This window comes from Aphelocoma coerulescens, chromosome 1A (assembly GCF_041296385.1).
Source record: "Aphelocoma coerulescens isolate FSJ_1873_10779 chromosome 1A, UR_Acoe_1.0, whole genome shotgun sequence".
Lineage (NCBI taxonomy): Eukaryota > Metazoa > Chordata > Aves > Passeriformes > Corvidae > Aphelocoma > Aphelocoma coerulescens.
Genome location: NC_091014.1, coordinates 23,109,651 through 23,129,328, shown reverse-complemented (window position 1 = coordinate 23,129,328; position 19,678 = coordinate 23,109,651). Strand labels below are relative to the sequence as shown.

The following is a 19,678-nucleotide window of genomic DNA, read 5'->3' as shown; positions in this document are numbered from 1 at the left end:
AAACTTCATATTGTTGCTATGTAAAATTTTCTCTATTCTGTTTTCAAGCTGCTGTGTGCTCTGGTGAAGACCTACTTTGTCTCTCAGAGCCTGTTGCTATGGAAGTGACTGAAATACCGCTAGTTAAGCAATAGCCTCTATTTTCTAAACAAATAAGCAGCTTTCCTCTGCAAAGGGCTGTAAGCAGGCTTTGTGCTACTCTCAGGTGTGCACTGCACCTGCCAAATGCTTTTAAGCACAGAGCTCAGCTCTAAGCAATCAGGTCACCTAACAGGAAGGACCAGCTAGAAGGTGTTGCCTCATGTGGACAGAAGGGATCTCATATTTCACACTTCACAGTATTTCCCAATCAGATCAGGTCAACCCTCACTTCTGTTGCTTACTGGCAAAGAAGGTTCATTGCAAACATTGAGAAGTAGAGAAACTATGTAAGTTTCAGCTCAGGCAAAGCTTAAAGCCAGATCTCCAGATCGATGGCATAGCCCATGAACAAAAATGATGAAGCAAAATAAGGTGCAATATTTAAATGCCAAACCACTTCTGCCTGTTAGGTAGCATGATAATATTTTGTCTGTTTGGAAAGACATGGCAGGAGCGCCACACTGCAGAGGAGGAAGACGTAAATCTGTATAATCTTTGCATTAACCCCTAGGGTTTGGGGGGAGAACTGCTAATATTATGGTCTTGGACAAACGATAGGGTCTACACAACCAGTGTTATCTCAGGTATAAGCTGTAGCTTATACACGCTTATATATGACAACATGCTGTAGCACACCAGAAAAAAGAGGCTGTATTCTGACAAAAAACCTGCAGATTTTATGTATACATGAACTGATTTCAATTAATAAATCTTGATTTGGAGACCTTTTCTGTATCAGAATCTTGTATTAGTATCTGGTATGAAATGACTACCAACACAGCACCACCAGTAGAGTGAAGGTACAAGGTTCCTTAAAAGAAGTATCCAGTAAGAAATTAACACTGGCCTTAGTGATTAAAGCAGAAAGATCATCCTCCTTCCAAATACACTAAAACAATAATTTCTAATGACAATAATGAAATTATTTCACTTAGAGCACTAATGGCAGGCATTATCTCCTCTGTTGCAAGTGCCCTTTAGGGTGCAAAGTGCTGGAGCACAGATTCTATAGCAGTTGAACTGTGCTGATGCTTTGAGACAGGAGGCCCTACATTATTACACTATTGGAGGAGCACACAAGCTGTAATTTTGATCATTATGTAATTTCCAGATACAACATAAAGCACTTCTGGAACAAGAGTCCCATTGCAGAACAGCTGAATCTGGCCCTGGATTTGCAGCAGATGCATACACTCCTGATTAGACAAGGGGCAGATTTACTTAATGAGGAACACGCAATCTTACTGAATCTTTGAAGTGAAACCACCAGCTATTCCAAAAGAAAACAGTGATCCTACTGAAGGAGGCCCTCAGCTTTCTGATAAAGTAAGGTGATAAAAGTAACTAGATCAACTGTTAACCAAGAATTTCATAACAAACAGAAGATAGTAATTCATTAGGCAAAAATCTATGTCTTAATTCTTAGACACCAGTTTTATACAGAGGAGAGTTTCATATTTTACAATTCAGAATTTCATCATTAATCTTTAGCTCATTTACCCATTGCCAGAAGCATGCTTACCCCAAAAAACCCTTTCTGACCCCTCGAACTTCAGAGTGCTATAAAAGCAATTATAGCAGAAAAGGGTTCAAATTATGTCAAAACATGAGTGAACTATAAACTCCCTGATATATCCAGTAAAGAATTTTTGTGTTATTTAAGGGGGGGGGGGAAACCCAGACAAAAACCCCACCACACCAATTTACCTCCATTTAGGTTTCTATTAATCACTGTTAGACCACAGAAACTGGTAGCAGTAAGCCATTAAGGTGTAAATTCTGATGTCAAAACTAATCAGTACACAGGCAAAAACTCCTGTGAAAACCTAAATCACTGAAAACTGATGGAACTGCTCCACTCTTGCAGTATAAGTACATATCCATGAAAGCTCTACAAGCAAAAGCACACTATTTTGGTATTGTAATACTACTTAGTTACAAAAAGATAGATGAAATATCAGATTTTTCTAGTCAGGAGTTAACTTTCTGTTTCAAGCACTCTGGGGTACAATTCTGATGCTTCATGAAGGTGGTAAGATAAATGCGATGTAGCTGCACAGTACCCTCCTTACACTCCCTTTCAGCTTCCTCAGGGTTTCTGGAGGGCAGCCAAAGCAGTGACTCCTGCCTTAGTTCGCAGACAGCCCCAAAGAATGGCGCTGAGAGAGAAAGCTGAAGACTTGAGCAATGTTCCAAGACAGCCCAGCATCACCATGTGCACACCTCCACTAGAACGGGCTGGGTCCTTTGTTTTTAGCCTTTCTTTTCCAGGCAAGGACTCTGGAAATCACTCAGAAGTGCAAGGATTCTCACTACCAAGGAAAAGATGATGATCTGTACTGCCCTTCCTCTCCCACATTTGTCTTTCCTCTTTTTTACTAAGGAGAAGGGTTGAAACTTGTTGGGGGCCTGGGCCATCCCTGTTCAGTTGCAGTCTGAAGATACAGAATGAGAGAAAGTGTCCACAGCTGGATCTTGGTGCTCTCTAGCTCTCTTCTGCCATAGATAGCCTTTAGGGTCTTCATAGCAGGATATGGAAGAGAGCACTCCTGAACTTGCCCTGACATAGGTTATTAGCTGAAGTGTGTTGAGGCATGTGGAGACAGAAAACACATTCCCTGAACTGGAGTTGGTCCTGCCTCTCAGGCTATCAGTAATGTTGCTCCTGCTAAGCCACTTGGCTATTTGCATCCTTTATGTTTCCCCTTTTGATAACTATAGTAAAAATCTTTCCCCAGTATTGCTATAATACATTAAGACATCAATGTTTGCAGCTATCTGCTTTGCCCCTCTGCCAGAATTTTATTACTCAGCAGCAGGAATGGCAGACCCAGACAAGAACCTGCATCTGCTACTCTAGTACAAAATCTGATACATCTTTGGTGGAAAAGGAGAGTGCAGCAGTGTGCGCTTAACAGGCAGCTGAGGCACAGATACACATGAATGAAAGGCAGGGTAGGCAGGGACAGCAGTATCTTAAATCACACTTCAGTGAAAGATATCTGTTAAATAACTCGATCACTCTGCTATCCATATGCATCCATATTTACCCACAGTAAATAGGATACACAAAGTTATAATTCAAATATTACATCAGAAAGTCCTCAGCTTATCCACCTTCCTAAATTACTTTTATAAAAACATTTGTTAGGGGTTTGTTTTTATGTTACAAACATTATTTTTTGCAGTTTTCATTAACTAAGTTAGTTGCATATGATGTCATGGTGACTGTGCACCATTCATTTTATGTTACTTGTACACATTTAGTTAAAGAAATACTAGGAAAGACTAAAAACGGGTTTCTCAGTCTTCTACTGGATGCTTACATTGTTCTTTGCAAAGCAGAAAATACACAACCATTCAGTAAACTATCTTCTATTATGGCAATGATGAATGTTATAAAAAACAGTCTAAAATGAAGCTCAACTATAATAATTCAAGAACATACCAGCTCCAGGGGTTATATAGAAATCCAGATAATCTGGAGCAGGGAACCTGTGTTCCCACAGGAGGCATACAAAAAGCTGTGGTAGAGAGAAGGAAGCCACTTCATTTGTGGGATGCCAGTAGCAGCTGATTTGCTCTTGGGCTCAGTCACTGTTTTAAGTCCCCTTTCCACCTACACAAGTAGGAAGATTAAGAAAGACACTGGCCCACATTCCGGCAAGGAGAGACTACTTGTTTAAGGAACCACCCCTTGGTAAGGTCTCTTTTTTTTTTTTTCCCTTTACCCCACCCCCTTGTACTTCAAAAATGTTTAAGCCTTTAGAAATCTGAGTTCTGGAAAAACTGTTCTTTTCTCCTTGATTTTGCATTACTTTTTGATAGCTAATGGACTAACCTGAGAACAAAATCTTTATCAGCAAACTGAAGATCAGGGTTTTTTACTGAAGGTATTAGACACCATGGGATTTTCTGGCATTTGTGCAGACTGAAGGCATTGTTTTAGTTTTGTTTTGGTTTCTTACTATCCAACCTATTTCAATTGGAAATAAATTAATCTTCCATAAATCTGTTTAGCCCATAATGGTAACTGCTAAATGGTATCAGTCTTTACCTTGACCCACAAGATTCTCCATCGTATTTTCTTCCCTTGTCCTGTTGAGGAGGAGGAGGGAGAGAGTAGCCAAGTGGGTGTCTGGCAGCCAACCAAGGTCAACCCATGACAGAATGCAAGACTGAAAAACAGCCTTCAGGAAAAGGAGCTCCCTGCCCCCCTTGTGCGTTGTGTCTTCCTCTTGTTTGGTGTAACAGTAAGATTGCCACCACACTTACCCCGAAAGTCATCACCACTACTGCTAATTTTTTTGCCAGCAGTGACCAGTATCCAACATTCAGACTTCTTCTTGTATCTCTGATTATCTTAGGAATTAGCTTTTTGAGGCCACTCCTTGTTTTCAGCCTCTACAGCTTCTCCTGTTTGACCTCAGTTTATGCTGAAATCAGTACAGAACTCTTTAATGCCTGGGCACTGCCTAATAATTCAGCTGATTTAGATTTGCATGTAATTTATTAGTCAAACAAAAAGAAAGGTGGAGCTAGTTACTTCACTGAGTTTTCCCTTGCAGATAGGATAACCTATTTTCCTTTACTGCCTACATAAAAATACTATCCTTGGACTATTTCTATTATAATTCTGTGTCATTATAAGTCATTGCTGGGTTTCTGTATGATTTGTGAAATGAGTAATTTTGCAGGCAGAGAAACCAACAGACCAGGACACAAATCAGGAGGTTCAGATTCTAGCTCCATCTCATTTATCCTGTCCAACAAATGATTATTACTGAATTTTGTGATGAAATACCTTATTTCTTCAGAATATTAGCGTTTAGTTTTGGGGTTTATCTGGTTTTAATCTTGATTCTTCAGACTTAACTTGATTTTTTTTTTTTAGTTTTGCCACAGTTTTTTTAAAGATCCTGATTCTTTTTCACAAAATTTAATTTATATGTATATATATATATAAAAATGAAAAAAAAGCTCTTACTTTTCTAACTATACTCTTACCTATCATCCCCTTCATCTTTACTACATATTTTTTAAATTGGTAGAGAAATGAGCTAACACACAGAGAAGTCAGTACTTCTGATGAATTCAGAGAACTCTGGTAGAAGTCCTAAAGGCTCACACTCTTCCAGACAGAACTAATAGTCTGTCTGGAACAGCTCCCAAAACAGGCATGTTTTAACAAGTACATTTATGATTAAGCTGAATTGTGGAATCAGAAGTACGCAGAACTGGAAGGCCCCTGACAGGGTTTTAACTTTATTCAGAAAGGGAAACAAACACAGACAGGTGCAAAATCCTCCTAGAATTTCCTGAGGCACAGTCTTAGGCACAGTCATATATACAAAGAATGAAGTTCCCTGCTGAACTAAGTGATCAGTTGTCTTTGTCTCCAAGGGCAGTGTGATGTGCAGCTGCAAGGGTTTCCGAGGGCGTGGGGACTCCAGCAGCCTACATGGCCCTCTGAGGAGGGGTTTTGGATGTCTGTGTACAGGTGTTGTCAGCAGGGGTGGCCCCTGTGAGAAGAGGCCCAAGCACGAAGGTAAACCCATCCCATGTGGACAGAGAGCAGTTCCTTTCCACAACAGACCGGCCACTGTCCCTGGAGCCCAGTCCACCTGGCCCCCAGGACAGCTAGAGCTGTAGATAGTTCCTTTCTTTTCATGATGTGTTTCCCAGCACAGACGTCACAAGGATAAGCTTGTGGTTTGATCTCCCCATTACAAAGATTTCCCAAGTCACTATAGAAACAGACTACATGCCCCCACAGGCCCTACTTGCCAAAGCATGGTATCACTGCTGTGAGAGAAGGTGGAAAAGCTTTTCTCTGTTAAAAATGCCTTCGCCTTCACCCTGGAATGTGTAATATCAAACACAGCAAACAGCTCTTCTGGAAGAGGCTTATCTTTTCCTCATGGTACAGTCAATATGAGACTGTTTCCCTCTTCTCCAGAGTCCCTCCTGGGCAAGCAAGAGAGGATACAAGCATTCCCAGTACCATACTATAATCAGGACACTGTGAGCTGTAGGAGAGCCCACAGGCTCAAGAGGAGGCCAGATAAATTCATGGGCTATAGCTATACCCAGAGTTATTAAGTACAAAGGCAACACTTATAGTTGAGGAAGTACCTGAGCTAAATGGTGGAGAATGGGAGAACAACTGCAGGGAGCACTACTAGATGCTCACCATACTCATACCACTGCTGGAGATAGAATGCTAAGTTAGGTGGCCTGGTAAAGCTGTTCTTCAGTTCTTTTCATCACCACCGTTGAACAAAATCTATTCCAAATTTTATTGAAACTAGATAAAAGTCCTAAGAAAGCTGTCTTCTACGAGGCAAGTCCTTTGTATAGCTTTTCCCTCTCCTAGCAATAGTTACATGACTATTATGTCAATTTTCTGTTGTCACATTCATACAACTTGCTTTGAAGGGAGAATTAATAAAACAAGTCCAGTTGTCTCCTGGCAACTAATTTGTGCAAAGAAAATATGCCTTTCTAACACAGAGGCTTTGTGTAGATCAAATGCATTCTCTGAGGTTCTGAAAAGCATTTGGGAAAAATATTACAGCACAGGAGACACCTCTGCTAGTTATATGACACTTTCCTTTTGTTTTCTAGGTCAGGGTTGACTGATTCAGAAGGAATAGCTTCAGACAGCATTTAATTTTCTTTTTGGACTGCATAATAAAAGTGTGACACCCAGAAATGATTAATAAAAACTATTGTCTGTCTAGTTAAATAGTTGATTCCAACTGTCTTTCCTCTGTTTCATTGTACAGGATCAGAAAAGTTATATTTTTTCTCATTCCACAAATGTAATTTTGTCCAAATGCCTTTTTTTTTTTTAACTACTAATTGAACATGACCAGTCATAACAAAACATTCCAGAAGAAAGAATAAGAGCCTTATTTTTACCTTTTTTTGCCATTTTACCATTGCTCTTTTACTGTTTCCTTGTTCTTAATAAAATTTAGTAATTCACTCCATAATCAGATTACCCAATTAAAAGATACAGTGTTTCTATTAATTGCAGAAGAACACAGCACACTGTGAATGTTTTCAGGCTTCTAGAAGCACTGAGATGACCATAAAATGCTCAGACTTAAACAGTACATTAGCACAGTGCTTCTAACAATTTTATGTATTAGTTTTCCTTTTTTTTTTTGTATGAACTTCATAACTTCTCCAAAGATGCCTGGAACATGGAGGAGGCTAATAAAATGACCTTATCTCTTTTAAGATGCTCTCTGCACTGGCACATTGAATCATAATAGGTTCTGAACCTGAAATTTGCATTCACTGCCATGACACCAAATCTCATTTTGTGATCTGTTTGGACAAGGACCTATCTTGCCTAGAACCCCATCAACTGTCCATGGCTAAAGCAAACACAAGTCAGCGTTACCCAATCTAATTCTCACAAGCATAAGATAACATTAGATGGAAGCCAAACTGAAATTTTGAAAGGACTTCTCAGGACCATTTATTTAGTGACTTACACTTTATTACTTCTGTACATTTCTGGATGTTTTACTCAGGAGATAAAATTTCAAAACACAGTTAAAATTTCTTAAGTTGTAGAATCATCATGACATATTTACTGAAGAGCCTTTAGAGATACCAGTATCTTCAATATATAGTTTCCCATCAACAATATTTTATCCTTCCCAGTTATCTATGTTGTGGTATGTTTTCTTTGTCAATAAAAGTTAATCTGAAGGAAGTTTTTAATGGCCTTTCTAATAGCCAGAGACAGTAATAACCTCTACAGTCTCACTTCAGAACCTTAACACAAAAAGCTGTTAACAAATGATCGTAATAACAAATAGAATTATTATTGTTGCCAACGTAGGTTAATGATCTGCTTTTCCTATGATATCTTTTCAAGTTATATATATTATGAAGTAAAAAGGTTATAAAAATCATAAACATCAGACCAGGAAAAGCCACAGTGTCATTAAGTCAATCCATGGCTATTCCGTCTGAGGAACTGACAGAGCTGGACCTTTGGGATCATCAAATCTGTTGTTTGTTGTGAGCTGCATGATCATATGGATTCCATAGGTCAGGATCCACAGTAAAATTATAGATGTTACCAAGCCCATCCAGATTGCAGGAGTGAAGAAACCTGTACAGTCACTTGCGTAGGAAAACTGGTTGTTTATAATGTTGAAGCCTTGAATCTGAAAATGAAGAAAGGTAGACAGATGAGTGCAATTAAGCATGGGGCGTAGTGCCTACTTTCAGGATATACATGGTAATTACAAAAACCCACACCTTTTAATTATTATACTCTGCCCATTAAAAAAAGAGTGAGAACAAAATCCTCTGCAAAACAATCTCCTTTTCACCCAGGAAATTAAAGATGCAGAATCCATTTCTTTGGTAAGAAGTAGGTTTCCCACTTCAGAAATTTGTATTACTTTTAGAAGTAAAGTCCCAGAGGGGACATGTGATCGGTATTCTGCATTCACATAATCAGTATATCAGTATTCACTGATCATCGGCTCAATGACCACTTCAGAACCAGGAAACTCAAAGCACTCAAAGGCATGAGAGTTAAGGCTGCTCAGATCATGAGATTTGTTGAAATAATCTGACAGTTTTAGCTCATAGCTCCTTGACAAACAAAACTCCTGGAACCTACTTTAAAATGCATCTAATAAAGATGACCTTTTTTGGCTGAGTTTTAGTGAAAGTTCAAGGAGAAAAAAGTTGTGAAACCTTTCTTCCTCCCTCCTTAGACATCAAAGACTCAGAACAGAAGGGAAGGCTTGCTTTATTGAGGTATGGGATATGTGTTGTGTATTAACTTATGAAACCTATATAAACTTTTCAAAAGCAGTTAGAAAAGTTTGTAATATCTCTGCTTTGACTGAATTCTCAATGTCTGCCACTGACTGACCTCCAACCATGTAATTCTCCTCAGAAAAATCAACAAATTTGGAGATACATTCTCTGCCTAGATCCCAATTGTACAAAAATAGCAACAAACTGAGTGCCTTTGAGATCACTAACTTTCTAGAAATTTTGTTCAAACCAGTCAAAGGATTAGAAAACTATGAAGAAAGGGAAGACAATCCCCACCTCTACAAACACGCACATAATGGCATAAGCACCGATTCCTTCAGAAGGAAGGGAACATAACTGGTGGAGGAAGAGGAAGGAAAGAATTAATCTGATCTCATTTTGATTCATTCTTAAAAAATTTTATAAAGAAAAATGAAGACTGGGATTCTTATGCATTTACAGAATCTTTGAAATGGATGTGTAAGGAAAGCACCAAATATCACAAACCCACTGGTAAAGAAACAACATGTTAAAAATTACTATTTTCTATACATATTATCAAATAAAAATTTTTAAAAATGATTGTTTTACTTCAATCACTTCTACCACCAGGCAATAAGCAAGAAAGCAGAAGATCATGGATTTCCTTTATGTGTTCCCACTCCATGATTATTCTATGGTTTACAATAAAATAAATGGAAAGCTTTAGTTTATTTGTGGTAATAAAAGAGTTTGTATTTCCTAGGAAAGGTGTTGGTACAAACTGAACAACTCTACCATGCTACACCAGTAAACACTCTGGGTCTGCATTAAGTCATGGCTCAGGTGCCTAAAGTTAATGTTTATGTAATATGTGTTTTATGAGCAATGTCTGTACCTTCCAGAATGATGATTAATAAAACTATTATTATATGAAGAACTAAGGGCTCTTTAGATAACGTGTAGACAATTTTAGCAATTCAACCTTTTCTAGGCCTTGTAGAAGAATCTTTACAAGTCAGATCATGGTAGCTAACTCACAAAGACTGTCAGCTTTCATCAAAGGTTCTCAGACTTCTGATTAAAGCAGGATTAGTGAAAGTAAGCTGCAGGGCTGGACAACTGTTTGCACAGTTTTAGAGAATACATGTGATTGCAAAAGCCTTCTCTTGTTAAGCCACTGCTTTGACCACAAGTGAGAATGTAAATAGGAGTCATGAAATGTAGCTTGAAAGACTTACTGGCAGTAAAAAAAGAAAGCAGGTGACGATTTAAGTAATTTGTGTTCAAAAAACTGGATTGAAATTCTAGAAGACAATACACACTTCTTACCACATTTACAAGAACTCTCTGAAGTACTTAACAAGTACTTTATTCAGTTTAGAAGAGCTTTGCCACTCCTGATTTAGAGCCAGAAATACTGAAATTTATTATTTTCATTCTAGTGGTCCTCTCCTTTTATTTTTTTTTTTAAAACAGCATTATGCTTCTTGAACCGCCTAGGTGAAAGATTCAATTCTACATTCCTAAAATGCTATGTCTACTTTTAGGCAGGAGATGAAGAATACGCAGAGTTATTTTATTGTTTTTCTGAAGCTTCATCCTTTCTGTGGGGGTGTTAAGACACCAGGCAGGAGATAATAATGAGACTCTTAGCAGCATATATAGAAAAGTTAAAAATACTTATGCGTGGTTCTCTAGTATTTAAGAATGCAAAAGCCTTTCGTATATAGGCCGCTGCACTGTGGAAGTCCTAATTTTAGTGTTTGGACCAGTCATTTGTTTTTGTTATACAAGTCTGTATTTACTGTTTTTAAATATTTTTGAATGGACATTTCTCATCATATGACCTTTGACAAAAAGTTCAAGCAAAATATGCTGGGTTTATGGCTCTTAAATGCACACCAAACTTCTAATTTTTGAACTTTGAGATATTTTAGCTACAAATAATCCAAATATTCTTGATTTTAAAGTTTTTGGCAGTTTTTCATAGGTTTCAAAGTGCTTATAAACCACACATACTAAAGAAAAGCAGTGCTTTTGGTGGCAGCCTCCTCTTTAGGTTCATTGACAAACATGAGATCCTCAAAAGGACAAAAGGTATTGTGGTAGAACAACCATTCCTATAGCAACAACAACCAACAAAACCCCCACTAAACCCAGAGCAGTTTTGGTGCTCTGTACAGGTATGGTGAGACAGGAGTAGTGACATCCTACGCTGTGAGCACGCCTGGACAGCATCCCACAGAGCTTCTTCAGTGGTAGTGAGTGAGGCAGCTCCAGAACTGAAGTAAAAGGCTACACCAGTTCAACCTTGCCTTGGAACAAGCTGTGCAAAGCTTCCCTCTGTAGCTGTGATTGTCCCTCTATTACTGTGATCTAGCTTCCAGCAGCCAGCACTGCAAAGTGCAACTGTGCCAGTTTGATTGGCACTGGATCCTGGTTTCTAATTCATTGCGTAACATTGACATGAAAATCGTGTTCTTCAGTTTCAGCAACAAGATTTTGTGCTGGCTGCAACTACTGAGCACATCCCACATGCTTTTTTCACCATGCAACAGTGTTCAGGGGTTTCTAAACCTTATGCAATAACAAGACTGATGTTGAGATCACCTTTCAGTATGTATCAGTGGAAGATACCTGGAAAAGTATGATCTAGGTCAGACAGAACTTGGAAATGAGCCCAGAATCATGACCTTCTGTTTTCTCACACAACAGAAAAAAATCAGACTGGGAGTTTTTACGTTGTGTTCCATCTTTAGGAAATGATCAGAGAAAAAGCCCTTTCTCAAGAGGAACTGGAAGTTCTATTGTCTGGACAGTGGAAGCAGCTGCTGTTCCAGATCAATAAGGAAGATGAGAAACCTATTACTTCTACTCTTGGTTAAGACCACAATGAAAGGATTCCTACTAGAGTTGGAGCAAGGCTTATTAAAGAACCTTTAAGAAGGCATTAATATAGAAATTCAAGGAAAAGACAGATGGTAAGTGAACACTTTGTAATTCCACAGGCCATGTCCTTTCATACCTTAGTGATGCAAAAGCCTAACTCCAAAGAGTTAACTAGGTAAAGTACAGTTGCATGGACAATGGTATTTTCAGTCCTTTACAAAAAAAATACCATCATAAAGAACCTTCACAACATTAGTATGTATTGCAACATGGTTTCTCAAAAAATGGTGAGACTTGATACTGGAATTCGTGGAAAATAAATCTAAGCACCAATGTTCTTTCTTTGAGATTTCCATTGTTTAAGCAGAAATGTTAAGTCTAGAGTCAGATTATTGAGATTTGGTTTGTTATCAGAATTATAAATACAATTATATCAGCATTTGTATCCAGTTATCATGAGGTTAGCTCATGTTTGACAAATAGAGTACAGTTTGGAATTATTCCTATTATTTTCATGATCTCTTTAATCAAAGAGATCCCTTAGTGCAGTATTGTTTTAAGATATAAATGTTGTTGTTTCTCTTAAGTCAAGAACAAAGTTCAAAACAGTAAAGGTGTAATCATCTACACCTCACATATGTAGTCTGTACTACTGTAATAAATATGCAGAAAAGCTTTGTGTCATTCAAAAAAAGCCAGCTGCTTTCCTTCTGGGCCATGCAGACCTAGTACCATTCCTGATTGAAGTCCATGGCAAACCTCCCATTAAATTTAATTGCACTGGGCTTTGTTTCTAGCTGCAGGAGTACAGTCCATGTCCATGTCACTGAAAACAGCAGCCACACTGAGCTGTACTTTCCTGGGTAAACAAAGTGCCAAGAAATCAAATAAAAACAAAGTAAGCAGCATAAAGCCACCCACCTAAGAGGCTCCTGTTTCCAAGAGCAGCCCAATTCATTAAACAGGCATGAGGACTTAGTCATTCTTTGCCTGATTAAGCGCATTTGGTTTAATTGTTTTTTCTTTCCTGTGGACAACTTCATAGTTTTGTTTTTCAAAGCTGTGCTTTCATGTTCTCCTTGTTCAGCAACTGGTGTCTTTTGTACCCCTCTACTGAATAGCTCACCTAGGGGAACAGCTTTTCTTTTACGTTTCCCCCCAGGCTGAAATGAAGGTAAGGGCATTTTGAATGTGTGTCATTCAGCACCTACAATAGTAATAGTTTTTGGAGTTGTCTCTGAAATGGCAATGCATACTCACTTGCAACTTGGAAATGAAAACATCCCAATTTTTTGCCTCCTCATTGAATGGAACTAGCCTTGCAGGATAGAGATTGCTTGTTCCCACCAGCTGACAATGAAATGAATACTCTGCAGGGGCAGAGATAGCAGAAACACTAAATTTAGCAAGCTTTTCTCCATCTTGTACAATCTCAACTGTATCTAAAGTGGACCATTTTCTGGCTGAGCCTTCATAGAACTTGTTGTTCATTAAAAACCTAGGAACAGAGGACAAAAAAAAAAAAGTCAAAAGGTTAGAAGGAAAAAATTAATATACATTTGATAAAGTACTGGTGGCAGATAAAGGTTCACTACTGCTGGCTGCAAACATCACAGCTGATGATGACATGGCCTCCCATGTCATTAAGATGGTTGAGAAGTGAAGACATTCTGTGAATGTTTTTACTGCTGAGAGTTTCATCTCACAAGCACAGCTTTCTACAGATGTGGCAGGCAAGAAGCAAACGCAATTTCATTCTTCAAGGCCCTCTGCCAGCGCCATATTTCATCAGTTACCAACAGTTTATAACCAGCAGAGGAGAAGCTGAGAAAGTGTCAGTAAGACTGCAGTGCCTCTGAATAAACATTTCATGGGATTTTTGGAAAATTGCTTTTATGATCGGTACAAGCATGATAGCCCTTCTAATTTATCACTGCAATTCTTTCTTAGCTCAAATGCCTAAATGGCAATTTCCTTTGCAAAGGTCTGAATTTGATGTAGAGGGTTGGGAGGGATTGTCAGTTCTAGTTTCACAACTGGAAGTAGGCTAGCCACAAAAAAGTATTTTCTTATTTTGAAAGCATCTGTGTATGTGTGGTATTGCAGCAGTTTCCAGCAATTTATAATCATGGAATTTATATGTGTGTTACTACCAATGCAGTCTGAACAGCTCCCAACAGAAACAACTGAGAACATCCAGACATCCAGAAGTACATCCTGATCCTTTACAGATCAGGACTATGTGCTAATCTTTGCCACTTTTTATACTGTTACTTTTAGGCATTCAAGCTATTTCATAAGGAAATTATAAACTTTTCTCCTTAGTGTACATTTTTTAATACTTTAACCCTACTTGGTCAATGCAAGTGTACCTCTATATAGTTTGCTGATGATTTCTTTTGATTATTGATAGCCACAAAAGATTTAGAAGAGAAATCTATTTAGCAATAAATGAGACTTGCTACAAAATTAAGTTTTCTAATATGTCTATCCACAATGGGTAACACTGTATGTTGACTTTAAAATACGAAGTAATAACTTAGATGCAATTATGATTGGTTTGAAAAAAAAGTACAGTCATCTTAAATGCGTCACAATATAGACTATTTTATGTTCTATAGGGTATACGTATATAGAGAGAATACTCTCTCTGTAGAGTATTGCTTGTTTGCTCAAATTAGTTACTTTCAATATTGTTTCAACCACACAACATAGAATCTAACCACAAATGATACTTTTTTAAAAAAAAAATTATTAAGAATCTGTGGCTATTGATTCATAGAACTTCAGAATCCTCAAGAGGTTCAAAATGCTCGGAAGGAATTCTAGAACACAGTGTCATTGAAGTGAGCAAAGGATGTTTTGTCTTATGGCATTCCTTATGTTTTAAGCCTGAGCCATTCTATCCATAAAACATTCAGCTGCAAGCATCAGTGAAAAAGAAAAAAAAATTTGAATTCCATCCAGTCCACATTCACAAACATATATAGAAAATATTCTATTCTTACACAGTTACAAAATTAAAACTTTGATATTATTGCTAGAAGAAAGAAACCTTTTCCTGATTTACAGTACAATCTGAACAGAATTTCCATGGTGTCCCAGTAGCAATGCTAGAGGCACTAGCTGAAAGCCAGTTATAAACACAGAGAAGCTTACTTAAATGTTTATGCCAACCACAGAGGCTGGGCTTGGTCTGTACTTTTGCTGATAAGATGAGAAAAGTGGTGAAGAAGGAAATTCCTTGTAAACTGACCATATGAACAAAAAGTTTTATAAGGCCATGTACATGAGTGAAAGGGAATGCTGTCTCTCCAGATTACACCAGACTAAAATGTTGTGTTACTTGCAGACTTATGGGAATTAATATTCTAATTGGTTAACTAGTTGAGCACAGTTAACTTAGTAATACAGGCTCTTATCTTTAGCATTTTCCCAAACAACTAACAGTGAATAGCCTCCAACAAGCACACACTTAACTGATAACTGATGTACCTATAGTTCATTAAATTACAAGAAAAAAAGGCATTCAAAAAACAAAAATCTATAGAATTACTTCATTAACATTTTCTCAAATGAGTGGATAGCAAATAGAAAGAGCACATTATAGCAAATAAATCACACAGAGCAGAGAGACAACAAAGGTTTTATCTGCAGAACTGAAAGTACTTTGGCTTTTTAAGGAAATGTTACGTTCGTGTTAAACATTAGAGACAATTATGTACATTAGAGACATTATGTACTTTATGTAGGGTGGCACAGAACACTCCTGGTCATGGGCCAGGTTCCCTTTGTGCCAGATAACTGTATGAACTCTGAATGCCACCACCACCGATCATGTCTCATGTGGCTAATCATTACAAGCAGAGGTATTTCTGAAGCAGAAGATAGCTAGTATTACTGTTTCAAAGATTCAAAGAGAAACACAACTGTTAAGCAAAAGAATTTAAAACATGTTTTTTTGGGTCAGCTCTATTCTGTTCTATACACTGAGCAACAACAGCAGTCAAGTATGTATCAATGTAAGTTTGGAATACTAATGCTCTGCACTTCCATTCATTTGGACACTTTTACCCAGAGAAAATGACAGACAAGTGCTCAAACAGCTGGATCAGTTTATGAGAGAGCTGAGATGGTACTTCTTCCAGCAAAGAACTACTGCCCACTGCTCCCACTCCTGCTGCAGCAGCAGCTTCCTTTTCTAGAACTATCACAACAACACCCTACAGCCACTCCCTAACAGCTCATCTCCCAGTGCAAGAGCAGGAGGATGAATAAAACTGTAACTTTTGCTACAGAGAGGGAGAGGGAGGTGACAGCTGTGTGTGTGCACAGGCTGAAGCAGCAGTTGCAGCTGTTAGTGGGAGGTGGGATATGACCAGCTGCTCGTATGTGGGCATGGACTGGTGTTGATAAGGGGGGCAGACTCTGGATCCCGCTCATGCTGCTGAAGTTAGAACCTCTTTTATTGATTAATAAACTGAGCTACCTGAACATGGTCCTCTCTGGCCTCACTTTCTGTCTTCAAGATAAGCTCTCCTACACTTAAGTATATGGCCTTCACAGAGGCAAAAAGTGAAGTCATGGCTCTCAGCTCTGTTCCTTCCACCTCTTTGCCCTGCTTGTGTCCTGTTTGTGAAGGCAGACCATGATCTTACCAAGGAGTAATCTTGATCAAGAAATGTACTCAAAATGAACCAAAAGGGGAAAACAGAGGTTGTAATGTATCTCTATGGAAGCTCTTGAAAAGAGACATGCTGAGATACAGAAGGTGAATAAAGTGTTAGCAAATCATGAAAAAATGTCAATAGCTTGCTCTGGTTCTGTTCCATGTATCTTATTATTTGCATTATATAGCATGCAATACTGAATTATGGTAGCTAACAGAGGCCTAAAATGACACCATTGTCCCATCAAGTGACAATCCAACAGAAAACTACAAATAAACGGGTGAGTCTTTAGAACTATTTTTAATTTATAAAGGCTCTGAGGTGTTAGAGGTTGATACCAGCCAGCAGCCAAGCACACATTTAGCTGTTTGCTCATTTTGACAGGACAGGGGGGAGAACAGAAAGAGCAAATATGAGGAAACTTGTAGGTCAAGATAAAGACAGCTTAATAAGTAAAGGGAAGAGGGGAAAAAAGCAATACAGAAGCAGTCACTCTCTACCTCCCACACACAGGCCAATGCATGGTGAAGGTTCAAGAAATGGTTACCCTGGAAGCTACTCCCTACATTCTTCCTCTATTCCATTTTACATTTCTAAGCACCTGTGTCATACATAAAAATTCATCGATTTAGACATATTTGTGTTTAAATGCCCTGAAGGTCTATTAAAAACCTGGATTACACATGGACCAATGGAGTAAATCAAATTCTGCAAAACACAGCCAGCCTATGCTACTCTTACTTGCTGGGCATGACAACGTTCAGGACCTTACCTGAGCTATCTTTTCAAATCCTCACCTATTGTGGAGCCTGAGTTTCTTATTCCAGCTTCAAGGGCTGTTTATGCATTTTGGTATTTAGTTACAATGTGTTCAAGTAGAAGCACAGGTCAAGAAAGACTTTGTGAGTATTTCTACCTCTGCTACAACAGGCTTAAAGGATAGAAAAATTTTTCCTGAAAAAGAAAGAAAATGTGAACCATTCACCTTTTGTACTGACATTTTCCTTTAAATTACCGTTAGTCTGTCTGCAGAGTTGCTTCAAATTTCTTCTCTCCAGATGCAACTCAGATTCATGACCACATTAAATTTTTCATCCAATAACTAATTAAAATCATAATTCTTTTAATAAACAGATGGCTAAACGTAAATAATCCTCACTAAATCCATGTGTGTACTAACATCACATTTGATTTTCTGCCAGCTGCAGCAAAAAAAATCTAAGATAAATGTTTCAGAGGATTTTGTTTCTATAGTAGTGTCTCAAGGTTTGCAATTTGCTGTTGTACAGTTAAGTGAAGCCTTTTGACTGCTGAAGAAACAACACCTTTAAGATCTAGCAGTAAACTAGTTTTGAAGCACAGTGCCATGCTCCATAGGATGCTTTGTGAATTACACTATTTTGTTGGAACTCTAATTTTACTAGAAAGGATGATATTATGCTGAGGACAGCCATATTCAGGACAAAGGTAGGAAACAACCAGATTCATTCATAGAGAAAGAAATTACAGCAGACCAGCTAAGACTTGTGCTAGGATATGTAAAGATGAAGAATGAGAATCAGAGCAGTGTTTTGGAGGGTCTGTCTCTATCAGAGTGGGACAGGAGCACTAAAGAGCAGACACAAGTGCATCACGGCAGCACCAGAGAAAGTGATATTTTGGGATTTGTAGTAAAAGGAAAAATACAACTTGGGTAGAGTCTTGGTTTGAGATCAGTATTTTTTGAATGGGATCCAAGGAAAAATATTTTTTTAATTCCCCATGGTGTTTAGGGAAATACATGTCCCTTTGATAATTTACAATATTGAGACCAAGGCATGCTTGACACCATCACCAAGGACAAGTCTCAGGGATCCTATACACAGATCACTTTAATAGTAAAAAAAGTAAAAAAATTAAAAATACTATACTAACAGCAATCTTATCTGTATATTACGTTCTTCCACAAAGCTCTAGATGTTTGAGGGAGGAGATGCTAAATAACAGTTTAAGTCTGTTTTTCTGCCACCTGTCATGATCTCTGATAATGACTGCAAGTGTCTCTATGCACTCTGAATACTACTTCAAACACATCACTGACTCTCCTCTACACAAGTTCTTCTGGGGTCCTTTTACCTATACACAAGATGTCCTTCTGTCTCAGTGTAAATAATGGCATTTATTCACTTGAGCATTCATCTGGACAGGCTGGATTGATGTGCCAGGGCCAATGGTATCAGGTTCAACAAGGCCAAGTGCCAGGTCCTGCCCTTGGGTCACAACAAACCCAGGCAGCACTACAGGCTCAGGGCAAAGTGGCTGCAAAGATGCCCACTGGAAAAGGACCTGGGGGTGCTGGTCAACAGCAGCTGAACATGACTCAGCCTGTGCCCAAGTGGTCAAGAAGGCCAATGGCATCCTGGCCTGCATCAGCAACAGTGTGGCCAGTAGGACCAGGACAGTGATTGTCCCTCTGTACTTGGTACTGGTGAGGTCACACCTCAAATCCTGTGTCCAGTTCTGGGCCCCCTCACTCCAAGAAAGACATTGAGGGGCTGGAGCTTGTCCAGAGAAGGGCAATGGAGCTGGGGAGGCATCTGGAGCACAAGTCCTATGAGGAGGGGCTGAGGGAGCTGGGGGTGTTTAGCCTGGAGATGAGGAAGCTCATGGCAGGCCTTATCACTCTCTACAACAACATGACAGGAGGTTGTAGTGAGGTGGGGGTTCGTTTTTTCTCCCCAGTCAGAAGCCATAGGACAAGAGGAAATGGCCTCAAATTGCACCAGGGATGGTTCAATATCCAGGTTGGATATTAGGAAAAATTTCTTCAGCTAAAGGGTTGCCAAGCCTTGGAATAGGTTGCCCAGGGAAGTGGCTTTGTCTCCATCCCCGAAGATATCTAAAAGATGTCGCACTTAGGACATAGTTTAGTGGTGGACTTGGCAGCGCTGGGTTAAAGGCTGGATTCAATGACCACAGAGATATTTTTCAACACAAACGATTCTATGATTCTCCCTTTGATTTTTCTTCACAGGTCTTCCAATTCCCTAGCTTTTCTTCCCTCTTGTCATGGTAGGAGAAATACAGTCTTGTCCCCATCCATGGAGCAAAAAGGACTTTTTAAGACTTTTTGCACCCCTCATTAACCACAAGCTAGGACTAATAGAGTGCACTAGCAATCCACATTAGTACTCAATACAGCCCTGGCTATACAGGTA

General features: G+C 38.8%; 1 protein-coding gene across 1 annotated transcript in view; it reads right to left on the bottom strand.

Annotated features, from left to right (window-relative positions):
* Nucleotides 1–7,603: 7,603 nt before the first annotated feature.
* LOC138099243 (V-type proton ATPase subunit S1-like) overlaps nt 7,604–19,678 on the bottom strand; it is a 49,915-nt gene continuing 37,840 nt past the window's right edge. The window contains exons 9-10 of the mRNA XM_068996377.1: nt 13,072–13,309; nt 7,604–8,333 (exon numbers count right to left, since the gene is read on the bottom strand). Of these exons, the coding sequence (XP_068852478.1) occupies nt 8,124–8,333; nt 13,072–13,309 (448 nt within the window). The 3' untranslated portion in view covers nt 7,604–8,123. The remainder of the gene's footprint in view (nt 8,334–13,071; nt 13,310–19,678) is intronic.